The sequence below is a fragment of the Yarrowia lipolytica genome, chromosome 1D, assembly GCF_001761485.1.
Source record: "Yarrowia lipolytica chromosome 1D, complete sequence".
Lineage (NCBI taxonomy): Eukaryota > Fungi > Ascomycota > Dipodascomycetes > Dipodascales > Yarrowia > Yarrowia lipolytica.
In genome coordinates this window covers 1,264,540-1,277,719 of record NC_090773.1, presented here as the reverse complement: position 1 = coordinate 1,277,719, position 13,180 = coordinate 1,264,540, and the positions used below count along the sequence as shown (strand labels likewise).

Here is a 13,180-nt window from a genome sequence, read left to right as displayed (position 1 = left end):
CACCAAATCCATATATACACACACACACAAAACTAGCCCCTTTACTTTTGCAATGCACCCTTCCATTAATATATAAATCGCCGCTCCAACCGTTACGCACCCAACTTCAACTTGTCGAGCATATCGTCGATTCGATCCAAGTCTTCGTTGTAACGTCGCTCGTACTGGGAGATTCTGAACTCTTCGTCCACTCGGCCGGTCTTTTCATCCTGATCCTCCTCGAAGACACCCCATTTCTTGCCCAGGTAGTATCGCACGTCGTCGACCAGCTCGATAGTGTCTGTTTCCTGACGAGCCGTCACTCTTCCAGCCGACTCCTCCACCAGTTCCAAAAACTCCTCCTTATCGATCCATTCGTCCAGGTCGTTGGAGATGTGCTGAGCCACATAATGCTCGAGACGCTCGATACGGGTGGCCCAAGCAGCTCTCAGAATGTCTGCCATGGATGCAACAGGTGTTTCGGCCTGGGAAATGACAATGGCGGCCAGAGACTTGAGTTTGTCTGCAAACAGAGAGTCAGCCAAAAACAGCACATCCAGAGCCAGATCTCGAGGAATCTCGCACTTGTCCGTGTACAGCCACTGTAGGAAGATCTCTGCAACCTCCGGAGTGGTCTGGTCGAGTTCCAACAGAGGGAACGAAGACGTAGCCTCGGCATACATGGTATCAATGCCCTGGAAGGAGTCTGTGCCGAACATGAGCGAAAAGTACTCTACCCGAGATAGCAGCATTTTGTGGACAGGGTAGTATGTGCGTGATCCTGTTTCTTCGTCTCGGGTATAAATAGCAGCGTCAGGGAACGTGTCCAGGTCTGACAGCTTGTCAATGACGTCCTCCTCGGGTTCGAACGTAGTAATCTTTTGGTCCAGCAGCTTTTCAAAGTACACTGCAAGCTTGGTCTTGACAGCCACCGAGTAGAAGTCATCAAAAGTAATGTCCAGCTTGTGCGAGATCTTGCTCTCTTTGGCATCACTCTCCACGAAGTAGAGGTAGCGGATGCAGTATTCAAAGTCGTCAAAATTGGCGATGATGGGGATGACTGATTTCGTCTTGCTTGCCACCACTTGTGTCAGATACGGACTCTGAGCTGCCAGAAAGAACTTGTGGGCCTTGATCTCCACGGTCTCTCCAGAGTCAGACACTCCCTTGAAGACGACATCAGTGAACAGCTTCCTTGAAAACACCTTGGCCAGGTGGGCCAAAAATGGCTGAGTGGCGTCTACAGCCTTGGAGATGTCAAACTTCAGCAACAGCTGTCTAATTGAGTCTGTCAGCGCCCCGTACAGACATCGTTCGCCCTGGAAGGTATCTCTGTCGCACTTGGCGCCGTTATTGAGCAGGTATTCCACCACCTCGTAGTGACCGCACAGCGACGCCAGGATCAGTGGCGAGTAGTCAAACTCGTCAATCTGGTTCACGTTGACTCCAAACGCTACAGCCTTCTCCACTCGTTCTAAATCTCCGCTTCGAGCGGCGTCACACAGCTCGGCAAAGCCCTCAAAGTCCGGCGAGCCCTGCCGCGCCACGGCCGTCGTCGCCAGCTTGTCTTCCTCCTCGTCGAACCGCTGGATGATTTTGTATTTCGGCTCGACCGACATTGGTGATGGTGATAATGAAGCGATTGGGTTGCAACTTAAACCCATGATGTGAGCAACCCGATTTTGAAAGAACCGAGTACATTGTGCCCTAGAACGAATGAGGATGAAAGGAATAGAGGGGTAGTATTATTAGACGCTGACTAATCGATTGCCCCTATCAAAATCTGTCTACTTCTCTTCTCTTGTATAATTAACTGCTTCTTGTTGTGTCCGTGCTCACGTATTACTAATACCCATCGTCTGAAGTCTGATCTGAGACGCTATAACATGTCAAACCATCCAGAGGCGATGATACTATAGTTGATAAGTACTGTATAGCAGGAACAGCAACAGAACCATTGTATGTTATTACAAATGCTCACGTGATACTTCAAACACCCCAGTTGGCTACAAGTTCCGGTACAAGTTCAAGGGATCACCTACTGCTCCTAAGCCCAGACCAGAGCTCCAACACACCCTATTCCGCCCCGTTTAAGTCATATCAACATTCTTATGCTCTATATACAAAGTTCCGTTTCCTCCATTTAATCCTTCTTGACCACAACGCCAGCCTCGTCATGGTAGGCCACGAGGTTCTGCTTGTAGGGATGCTCGGTGCCCTCAAAGACCTTGAGCCGGGCGATTCGGCCCCGCTTGAGCTTGTTTCGGGGCAGCATACCGGCAACGGTTCGTCGCAGAACCTCGCTGACTCCCTGGTTCTCAATCACTCGCTTGACAGCCACATGGTGAGAGTGACCAGGCTGAGACGACTGCACAAAGTATTCCTTCTGCTGCAGCTTGGAGCCCGAAAATCGCAGCTTGTCGGCGTTCACGACAACCACATAGTCGCCGCAGTCGTGGCCGGTGTTGTACACGGGCTTGTGTTTACCCTGGAGAGTCTGGGCGATGGAGGTGGCCAGTCGACCAAGGGTTCGCTGCTCCTTGGCCACGTCCACAAAGTGCCAGGTTCTGGAAAAAGCCAGACGTGCCTGGGTTAGTAAGAAAACAAGGGTATGTTGACGATTTGCTCAGAAGACACCTGCTTCCGCCGCTCAAATACTCACTTTACCAATAGTCTGTGACATGTTGATTCGTGATGGTGTGTGAAATTTTCGAACGTTAATTTGAGCGGGATGAGGGTTGTGGGAGGAGATGAGTAAGCAACTTTATTCGGGAGTATGGCGATAGACAGTAGTACAAGTACAAGTATGAATACGAGAGCTTCCAGGAGGAGATGAACTGAGAAATGAGCTGATGGCCTGTGAAGAAGCCCTTCTGATGCCACGTCATTGTTTTGTGGTCCAAATGAAGCTGTTGGAAGGAAAATGATCCTCATAGCTGGATCGATAACTTCAGGAGAGCTGAGAGATATAAAAGATGGATATTGATGGAATACATCGGGGTTCTGTTCTGAGTGCAATGGTATTGTTGTTGGTGTCTTTTGATTAGCTAATCACCAACTTATACTCCAGTCGGTCAGTTGTATTTGACGCCTTAAGATTGTCTGTTGATACATTTAGAACTGGGTCATGATCTCGACGGAGAATGGCAATCGATTTTTGTGAGATGGTTAAGTACTCATACTCGTACTCGTAATATGTTGGATTTCCTTTTTTTTTTTTTTTTTTTTTTTTTTTTTTGGTCAGGAAGAGTTGCAGGTTTCTTTTATGTTGGAGAGGGTCCGTCTTTTTTTAGAACCAAAAAATCCAGTTAATCGACCTTTTTTAAACCTGCCTTTGTGTGTTTTGTTGTTGGATTCTTATTTTAGAATATGGGGGAGGAAAAAAAAAAACGAGACAAACAAGCTAATATAAAAATATATATACTGTATATATATTGTTGTATATATACTGTAATGTATATATATAATATATACATAAAAAAATTGCAACCAGTCACCCCCTTTTAAATATCGGAATTTGTACCAGGCCAAGTCCACCTATCATCAGTGATTAATAGCACCAAATTAATTCTGACGCCTCAGAAATGCGGCCTCCATTTGGCTGGGTAAGACATTGGTGAGGCAGGAGAGGAGATGTTAGCCAAGGCGAGGGGAGAGGACACGGTTTTATGTGACGTACTGTACCCGAGGTGCCATGGGGGCTATCATGGAGGGTATAGAGGTTGTTTGAGTGGTCGCGTTAATGGTGGCGGGGTTCCTTCTCTATGTTTTTTCGTCGTATCTACTCCGAAATTGCTATATCATGGTCATTCTCACTGCCGCGTTAGTTCACAGGTGGGAGGTGTAGTTTTTCAGATTTTTTCAGATTTCGTCTTGTCTTTCTGCAGCAACGAAACGCCGAACAAGGGCCACCCAGAAACCCAGTTTACGTGCAGTTGGTCCGTCTAATCGGGAACGGTATCCGCAAGAGACAAGAGGCTGCGCCAAGTGATTGGTCATCGCAAATCGGGTGTGGAAAACTGGAGATGTAGAAGCGTCAACTCGTGCCGGTGGTGGTAACATTCTAGAGGTGGAGCCGGTGGCGGAGCCACTGTCGTATAATGGAGATAAAGTCACGGCTCGTAAATCACACTTTGGGAAGACGGTGCTCAGTCGCCGGATCGCACACGGCTGTTCCGACGCTAGATAAGAGTCATAAGCTTGTCAGTAACGGTCTCCGTGGGGGACAATGGAGGACCAAAAAGCCGACGGAGTGAACTCGGGGGGAAAGTGGGGGTCTCCAGTGAAAATTCCGTCTTCTAACAGCTCGAAACAGCTCCCCAACGACTACAAAGCACAACTAAGGGCCCAAAATAAAGTGTGTCAAAAACCGACGTAAAAAATAGGATGCAACAAAGTCAAAATGCAAAAACCCAAAATACGCGGCCGCAACGGCAAGTATGAGGAATCCTCCGAGCGTCTCAAAAGCACTGGGATACTCAGGATGCAGACCATGCCAAGCGAGGTCAAAGCGTCACAGCGAGCGACCCCGCTCCGCAGTCGCTCCGTTATCGGCGCGGGTGGCGCACTGGAGAGTGTGTTCTGTGGTCCTCGTATATTACCTACACTTTTGGTAAAAAGCCGGCTGTTAAAGGCTATCGAAAGCCATCACGCACCCCACCGTACATCATTGCACTTTAAGAACGGATGGTTGGGCTTGTCAATGAATAACCCGCCCCTGTTACACCGCTTCGCCTCTTTGTCAACTTATAGGCGCTGCTGTATGACAGTGTGGGGAACAGCAATTTAGCTTTGGAGGGGAAAATGGGGGTTTTGAGAAGACCCAAACTGATGAAATGGAGGATCCGGGAGGGCGCAAACTTGTAACAGAGACTGCAATCACCCACAACTGTTGATGTTCAAATTTTGGTGCGAATCACTCAACTTCCCACCAAGTTGATGACCCCGATATTGCCCCTACCGTTTTTCCAGATGCGTTTTTCAGCCCTTCAGCTGCAACCATAATGCTGAGCTTGTTTTGACAGATATAGCAACAAGACCGGACACTGGAAGGTGCAATATTCTTCATAGGCAGAGCCCTCAGGTGTGACAAAATTAATAACGGCAAGTTGTACTGACTAGATGAATAATATTTCCGACTTCTAACCTCTTCCACCCATTATTACATCTCTTAGACACGGCAGCACCCCGCAAGCCCTTCTTATTGTTCTCGGAACTCTATGCGGTCCAAACTCACTTTCCTTTGTCCAGCCGTACAAGTACTCTCCTTTTCCTATGACACTTTTTTTGACACTGTGACTGACACACACGATGCTAGTCTTGGTATATAAGTAGGAGGGGGGTCCTCCAAAATGCAAATCCACAGACGCAAAAAGCCACACCCCCCAAAAAAAAACTAATGGCGTCCTCAGACTCTTTCGAAGCTCCATACAAGGGCGAGCTTGTCGTTGAACAAAACTCCTACAACGGCTATGACCAGGAGACTCTGACCCATCAGCAACAGATTGATCAGTTGGCGGAAAAATACAACATCAACCAGAGCAAACTGATGCGAAAGCTCGATTTCCGAATTATTCCTGCCATCTGCTTTCTCTATCTCCTGGCGTTTCTGGATCGAGTGAACATCTCCAACGCCAACGTCTACGGACTCTCTCGAGACTTGAATCTGGAAGGTCACCAGTACAACACTGCTTTGACCATCTTTTTCGTGCCCTACATTCTCGCGGAAATCCCGTCAAACTGGCTCATGAAGAAACTGCAGCCCCACAAGTGGCTGTCGGGATGCATGGTGCTGTTTGGTGTGGTCACTCTGGGCATGGGTTTTGTCAAGAACTTTGGCCAGCTGTGCGCCTGCCGTTTCCTGCTCGGTCTGTTCGAGGCAGGCATGTTTCCCGGCTGCTTCTACCTGCTCTCCATGTGGTACCGACGAGAAGAGGCCCAGAAGCGATACTCCTTCTTCTTCTCCTCCACCTGTCTGGCTGGAGCCTTTGGCGGTCTGATTGCCTCGGGAATCAACAACATGGACGGTACCCAGGGCTACGAGTCGTGGCGATGGATCTTCATTCTCGAAGGAACAGCTACTGCTGCCATCGCGCTGCTCATGTACTTTGTCATCTCTGATTTTCCCGAAGACGCAAAGTTCTTGTCTGACAACGAGCGAGCCTTCATGAAGGAGAAGCTGGCTGTGGGCTCTGTGGCCTCCAACTTCGAGCGAAAGATGACCCTCTCTGACGTCAAGTTCATCTTCTCCGACTGGAAGATCTGGCTTGCTGGCTTCATGTACTTTGGACTTATTGTTCCTGCCTATGGATACGCCTACTTTGCCACCGAGATTGTCAAGTCGCTCGGTTACAGCCCTATCCAGACTCAGTTCCGATCTGTGCCTCCGTGGGTCGCAGCTTTCGGTTTCTCCATGGCGATGGCTGTGCTCTCTGACCGAATCAGACACAAGTTCACCTTGGCAATCGTCTCGGGTATTATTTGCATCATTGGTTTCATCGTCATTCTCACAGAAACCGAAAACACCAGCGTCCGGTACGGAGCTCTCTTCATGATTGCCTCGGGAGCATACACAGCCATGCCTCTGATTGTGTGCTGGACCAACCTCAACTTTGGAGGCACTCACCGACGATCTGTGGCCACCGCCTACCAGGTTGCCTTTGGTAACATTGGAGGTATCATCGCCACCTTCTCCTACGTCAAGGTCGACGCTCCTCTGTATAAGAAGGGTCTGGCCATTGGTGTGGGCTTCACAGCTCTGTCCATGATTTCATGCTGCATCTACATGTACGGAGTCTACCGAGACAACCAGAAGAAGCGAACCCAGGAGTACGTGGATCACTTCAATGCCATGTCCGATGAGAAGCGACATATGGCCGGAGAGCTCGAACCCTCCTTTGTGTATAGTTATTAGTTGAGATAGTCTAGGTTAATTTATTATTTATGTTGAACTGTACTCATAGGCAAATACTTCATGTTAGTGCCTAGATGGTAACCTCTATTGGCTATACACAATCATCATACACTCATTAATTAAATGCAATGCAATATCTAGATAAATAAAACGTCATTGTGTGCTGCTATTACTTTCCAGCCAGATGCTTGGCAACATTGGCCACTGGAGGAATAGCCGTGAGAACCACCAGGGTGATTCCAAACAGCACAAAAGACAAGGATGCAATGGCTCCGGTACGTCTATCGGTAGCCAGAAGAGTGGTGGCAGCCACAGCTGAGGAATTGGTGCCATATGTGATTCCTACCACCATGAAATTGTCCATTGGAACTCGGTACACCTTTTCGAGCAAAAAGTCTCCAATGAGCACTCCAACAATACCAGAAAGCACACCAGTAACGGCTGTGACCTGGATGTTGCCTCCGAGACCCTCAGTGACAGGAGTAGCCAAGGCTAGAGTCGCTGAACGAGCTGCAAATCCCAAGGCCTGCTCAGAAGTGAGCCATAGTCGGTAACAGATGGCCGGGTAGCAGAAAAAGTGGATGGCTCCAGATCCGATAGGGACAATGAGCATAATCCAATGCTCAATCAGTTCGGCTCTGTACTCGTACAGTGGAACCAACATGGCAATGATACCGGCGTCCATGAATGAAGAGTACACGTCTCCAGCTCCTGGAAGCCGATGGTACATGCCGTTAGTGTTGACCTCGTTCCAGTGTCGGTAGTTGTTTACGAGATAGAGGTAGTTTCGACCGGTTTTGAAGTGTCGAAGATCGTTCATGAAGTCTCGAGGCTTGTGGTGGTTGCCAATCAGAGAAGTGATGAGAATGATTAGCATGCAGATGCCAGCAGTGACGATAACAGGCGAAAGGTATCGCTTGAGCTTGGGAGGCAGTTTGTTCACTTGTCGGAACACAAAGGCAACCATTGCAGTGTGCATGATCATGGCATATCCTCTGGCATAGTAGACAATCAGTCCACACCAAAAGAGGGTAAAATAGAAAATGTCGTCAAAGTTGTCGTATACAAAGTTGGAGCTTTTCTCAAACACCGTCAGAGGTACCTCTGGCTCAAGTTTCTCCTCCTCTTCCACCTTGTCCGCCTCCGTGGGGTTCATGACGATGTTGTCCACCATGGGTTCTCCGTTTTCCAAGTCCGTGGAGGTAGCCGTGTCTGTTTCTCCACTGTGCTCTTCAATCTGGTCAAAACTCGTTTCCACCTGTTTTTCTTCGTCGTTGATTTTCTCCTTGTGGAACAGCTTGACAAACCAGTCCACAGCCAGAGCCATGTAAGCGCAGAGACCCAGGTAGAAGGCCAGGCCGATGATGAAAATAAGGCCCATGGACCATGCCTGTCCCACAGTCACGTGTTCCGACAGAGGGAGGGTGATGAAGGCGCCACTGAAGCACACAGCCAGCCACTTGAGCAGAAACCTGCCCGGGATGTTGAAGTAATGCATAAGAAAATCGGAGACCTTGCTGCCGAAGATTCGCTCGGTGACCATGATGCCGGTGAAGAGAACCGCAAGGACCATGACCGATGCGGGGAATTCGACCGGCTTGAGCTGGAACAGCAAGTTGGTAGCGTAAGAGACGGCCAGCATGGCTATAGTTCCGATCGGAATCAGGCAGTAGTTTAGCCAGAGATGTTTCGATCTCAGGATTCTGTATAGACCATCCGAGACGCCCATGACCACGTCTGGGGTGTTTCGTACTGCCTGCTTTGGCGAGATGGGTTTGATCTTTTTCCAGTTCAGGTTCATCTTCCACTTCATCTTTGGCGAGACTCTTTCGGATCGGAGCGAAGATGTAGGGAGATATAGTGCAAGTGCCCTTGGTGCACTAGCGTGGCACGATTGTAACGGGGTTTTAAACTAGCGATGAGGTTGGTCGGCTTGTTGAAGAGGGTGGGGTCATCAAGATTGGTGAGGGGTAGCGGAGTTAGAGGAATTATCTGGTGCAGCTTCCGGTTTTGTCTTTCCGCTCGTGTTCTCTGGGCTTTTCTTTTTCTTTTTCTCTGAACCAACCACTGGGTGTCAATCCATGTCCAAGTTTGTTTCTCCAGAGCCATCTTGTCATTTTTCCAAACTACGTATTAACCTAATGTTGGTGGTAACCTTAAGTCCACTTTACCTTGTACCCCCACGTCCAGATAAGCGAGAGGGCAAAGGGGCAGGGCCCCCACGCTGCATGACGGAATTTGGCTAATTAAGCCGCATGTCCCTTTTTTTTGGGCTCGGGAAAGAAGGCTACTTGTAGCTAGATGTCCATGTCCACACGGCACCCCCCACTTTGACCCCCAACCTGTTATATATATGGAGCGGACGACGGAAATCCACAGTCCCGGCGACCCGGCGGCGCACCGTCATGTGCCAACTGCTTGCTCTCAACGTGCGCCTGCACTTAGTCATGATCTCGGACAGAGCCGGAATCACATGCACTGTGACCTGTGAGAGTCAGTCCCACGCGGAGAAATTATCTCAGGCCGGGATCACGTGAGCCGGATATCGTTGCTTTTTCACTCCCAACCGAGGTTGCTCTTGGCGTAATCAATACATACTGGGCTCGGGGTTGTAGTTAATTACTTGTAGACAGCCATTGAAGGAGCGTTGCTCTTGCAAGCAAGGTTCCAAGACCCACTGAGCTATTTACAGTACAGCAACTGGAACAGTGCAACTCTACCAGGATGGACAGTAGACACCAGCTACATGTACGAGCAGCTACAGTGGTTAACCAAGACAATATCCACTTGGAAGACTCGAATATTACCACATTCATATATCAAAACCCTCTGGTTTACCGGTTAGGTAACCCACATAGTGTTCATTTGCACGCTTTCAGTCAAACTATCTTTCCCTTGAGGAAATTCCGACACGATCTGCCCGCAGCTTTTTCCTGCGATACCGTTGAGACCACACAAAGGACCTGTACATGGGTGCGGTATCCCTTTCCCCTCCTTGTGTCACTCGTGCATCCTAGCAGCGGCAGGCGATGGTGATAGATTCTACACCGTGTCTTGGGCACCACTCGCCTTGGTAGGCATGTAATTCCGGTTTCAGTGCTGTGGTATGTCTCCACGACCCCCACGCACATTAACTTATGATCACCGTCTTTATACTAGACTAACTACCTCCTTCCCCAGGTCCCCACGGGGCTGTGAAAGACAGCGGGGCACAATCCAGCAAACACCGGTGAAGAAAATAGAAACCTCAGCAGTTGGCCTGGTGAGCAAATTGCCATAATCCAACGCTTTGGCTATGTAGATTGCGTTCTGAGGTGAGACAGGGCCACTTGAGAGCTGTTCGACGGCCACGGAGACATGGGTCGGTCACACACCGATACACACCCGCACAGTATGTACTCGTACATTCCTCTGACAGTTTCTTTTTGTTTCATTCTGACAGCGAACGTGGAAGCTTGGGACTTCAGGCTTCTAGGCAAGAAACGTCACAACGCCAACCATTGCTACTCGTAGATGAACTTGGGCAAAGCCTCATCGCCAAGAAATGGCAGCTATAGCAAGGGCAATAACAACGAGAATTAGCTGATCGTGCTTGCCAAGCCACCAGCAAAGACAATAAAGAACGTTTATAGCAACTCCTTCTTCCTATTCTCTCATCAACTCAATCCTCCTCGACCAAATACCGCACCCCGGATCCACAGGGTTTTTGCATTGCATCCCACAGGCTGGCCAGGCTGTCGTGGGATACAAAATTACACTCGTCCAGGCCTTGATTTTCCGCGGAATTTGATGTGGGGATAAACGGTACTAGCCAGTAAGACGGCAGAAGTGTGCCTGTGCTGACCGACAGTTGAGGCGAGTGTTTGGAGTTACAGTCTTAGCTAGCCTCTTGTTGAGAAGTACGAGCACATCATTAGATCGGTTGATTATTCGAGTCGACATGTTAATCCGGTAAATTCAGCTCCCAAAGGATAGACAAGATACCAGCATGTAGCTACAGTATTACGAGAACCTGATAAGTAACAGTCTGACTGATACTCGAACTAGTGGCTCGAATTTGCCCAAAATCGTCACTGTAAGTACAAACAACTAATATCCAGGCACAATAGTTGAGGTCATCTTCGCTGCTCTCGTCCGTATCGGACATGCTTTACGTAACAGGAAAGTCAAGTCGACGATGTCCTACGCTGTCGATGACGTCACAGTTCCAAAATAACACCCTGCCAATATTGGAACCCTATCACCAATCAAAGCCATGAAATACAAAAGCAGTCCGTGTCCTCTTTGTCTCCTCCACATTCCTTTTCTTCCCTTCTGTCTCTGTCAACACTCTTACCCTATACACACTCCCACATGGTGCCGTTCGCTCAATAGAGAAGCCGCTATATCACACTTCTATCATTACATTTCTTGGCAGGTACAGACGCAATGAGCACCCTTGTTTGTTTCTCTTGGCACTGAACGCTTTTGTCTTGGTTTTCATCTTCTACAACCATCCCTTGCCTCTCCTTACATTTCCCGCTCTCAAAAACGCTACACCCCTTAGTTTCACGCCCCCCCCTGGTAATAGTTCTTCCGCCTTTTGCTTTTGGCATCGCCGTATACCGTACCGAGTAGTACGTACGCCGTGACTGGAATTTGTTGTCCACTAGCAGTTAATACTCGTACCGTAGCGTGTTATCTCATCCCCACATAGTAGGACACACAGTAGTATGTCCCCTCCTCTGTTTCTCCAGAAAAGTATCAACATTGATCTCCACTATTCCAAAACAGTACATGTGCATTGGCTATGTACAGGGTTCGTCATCAATAAATACACTACGCCTGTAGTGGAGCCTCCGGCCTTGTGGCATTTAGCTCTTCGGACTTTGTCTCTGCAGACGGCGTTGTGGTGGGGATCTTGAGTTCTCCAAACTGGTCCGCTAGCCTGTCGACAAGATCGTCCTTCTCGCCCTTCTTGGCCATCTCCTGGGCCTCCATGAGAGCGAGCTCGTCATCAATCTCCTCCTCGGGCACATTGTCCTGTTCGAGGGCGTCCTGGATCTCACGTGACAGCGATTTCTGCTCGTCAAACTCATCCATGACCTTGTTGACTCTCTCGGCACCTCCAATCTCCTTGTTGATGCGCTTGATGAGCTCCGAGGAAGACTCCAGCTGGCCCACTACTTGTTGAGAAGTCACAGCGCTGTCGATAGCCAGCATGACCTCCTCCAGCTTGACGAGAGAAGAAGAGGCGTTCTCCAGCGACTTCTCATTGAGCTTACGCATCTTGAGATACGACAGCGCCGTGTTCTTGTTCTTGTTTTGCAGATATCGCTTCGCTTCCTTGGTGCATTCCTCGATACGAGTCTCAATTGTGGTGATCTTGGTCTGGATATCATTCATGGTCTGCTTGAGAGTAGCGATAGACCGGTCCTGTTCGGTGACGGGGTCCTTTCCATCGCCAAACTTGATGACGGTAATGTCGTAGTGAACGGGACAGTTGGACACGTCGACCATGTCAGTTCCCGGAGAGATGGAACACTTGCCTGTACTGTAGAGTCTGGACAGAATGCACTTGGCGTCGACGGCGTTGTAGCCCTTTTGTGACTTTTGGATCACACACACAAGCTCCCCAAACGTGTAGATGCTGCCAACATAGCCCTTGTAGTCCACCGCTGTTTCTGCAGCCTCCTGAACCAGGTCCGAAACCACAAATGTGCGTTCCTTGAGCGTACCAGGTCCGTTTGATGCGTTTTCCAGCGGGTTTTTGACCATTCCAGAGGATCTCATGAGCGATGCAACTCCCCAAGACACCATGGACGCAATACCGCTAGGCCTGGTGCCACAAATGTCCATGTAGAACCGCCCCAAGTATGTGTTGAGGTCGGTGATGGCTTCCTGTTCCTGCAGTTGGTCCAAAACAATGTCCAGGCCCTGTGGCTTGCCGTGAGGAGCAAGGATGAGATCGTTGAGCAGTTTGGGGCCGGTCGTCAAGGTCACATGGTGGTTGGATCTGCAGAAATCAAGAATGACAGACTTCCAGGCGGTGATGTTGGCCTCGTAGCCCTCAGTATTGGTGGTCTTGAGACGTCTGAAATTGCCATAGAGCGACTTGCGGCGATTGTCGCTGAAAAAAGGCGAGTTGAGAACGCTTTTGAGCATGGTCGACATGGTGATAGTGCCTCGGATAGGAGGTGTTCGGAGCTGTCCCCTACTGTTCTGCACCAGTCTGCGAACTTAGCCTTTTTTGGTAACAAAACAACGAACTTTATCGGAGAGGGGCAGTAAGTAATACATAAGTAATAT

The 13,180-nt window shown here is 49.2% G+C and overlaps 5 protein-coding genes across 5 annotated transcripts; 1 reads left to right on the top strand and 4 right to left on the bottom strand.

Moving 5' to 3' along the window:
• Window positions 1-92: 92 nt before the first annotated feature.
• YALI1_D12760g (uncharacterized protein) lies at window positions 93-1,643 on the bottom strand (the record flags this gene model as incomplete). The annotated part of the gene is made up of 1 exon (XM_502644.3): window positions 93-1,643. The coding sequence occupies one exon, from the start codon at window positions 1,641-1,643 to the stop codon at window positions 93-95; it is 1,551 nt and encodes a 516-aa protein (XP_502644.3).
• A 479-nt stretch (window positions 1,644-2,122) lies between these two features.
• YALI1_D12750g (mitochondrial 54S ribosomal protein uL13m) lies at window positions 2,123-2,662 on the bottom strand (the record flags this gene model as incomplete). Its single annotated transcript, XM_502643.4, has 2 exons — window positions 2,123-2,566; window positions 2,642-2,662. The coding sequence occupies 2 exons, from the start codon at window positions 2,660-2,662 to the stop codon at window positions 2,123-2,125; spliced, it is 465 nt and encodes a 154-aa protein (XP_502643.2).
• A 2,715-nt stretch (window positions 2,663-5,377) lies between these two features.
• Window positions 5,378-6,892, top strand: YALI1_D12723g (uncharacterized protein; the record flags this gene model as incomplete). The annotated part of the gene is made up of 1 exon (XM_502642.3): window positions 5,378-6,892. The coding sequence occupies one exon, from the start codon at window positions 5,378-5,380 to the stop codon at window positions 6,890-6,892; it is 1,515 nt and encodes a 504-aa protein (XP_502642.1).
• A 169-nt stretch (window positions 6,893-7,061) lies between these two features.
• YALI1_D12690g (uncharacterized protein) lies at window positions 7,062-8,705 on the bottom strand (the record flags this gene model as incomplete). Its single annotated transcript, XM_502641.3, has 1 exon — window positions 7,062-8,705. One exon carries the CDS (start codon window positions 8,703-8,705, stop codon window positions 7,062-7,064), a length of 1,644 nt encoding a protein of 547 aa, XP_502641.3.
• Window positions 8,706-11,710: 3,005 nt separating this feature from the next.
• On the bottom strand, window positions 11,711-13,045 carry YALI1_D12646g (uncharacterized protein; the record flags this gene model as incomplete). Its single annotated transcript, XM_502640.3, has 1 exon — window positions 11,711-13,045. One exon carries the CDS (start codon window positions 13,043-13,045, stop codon window positions 11,711-11,713), a length of 1,335 nt encoding a protein of 444 aa, XP_502640.3.
• Between the last annotated feature and the right edge of the window lie 135 nt (window positions 13,046-13,180).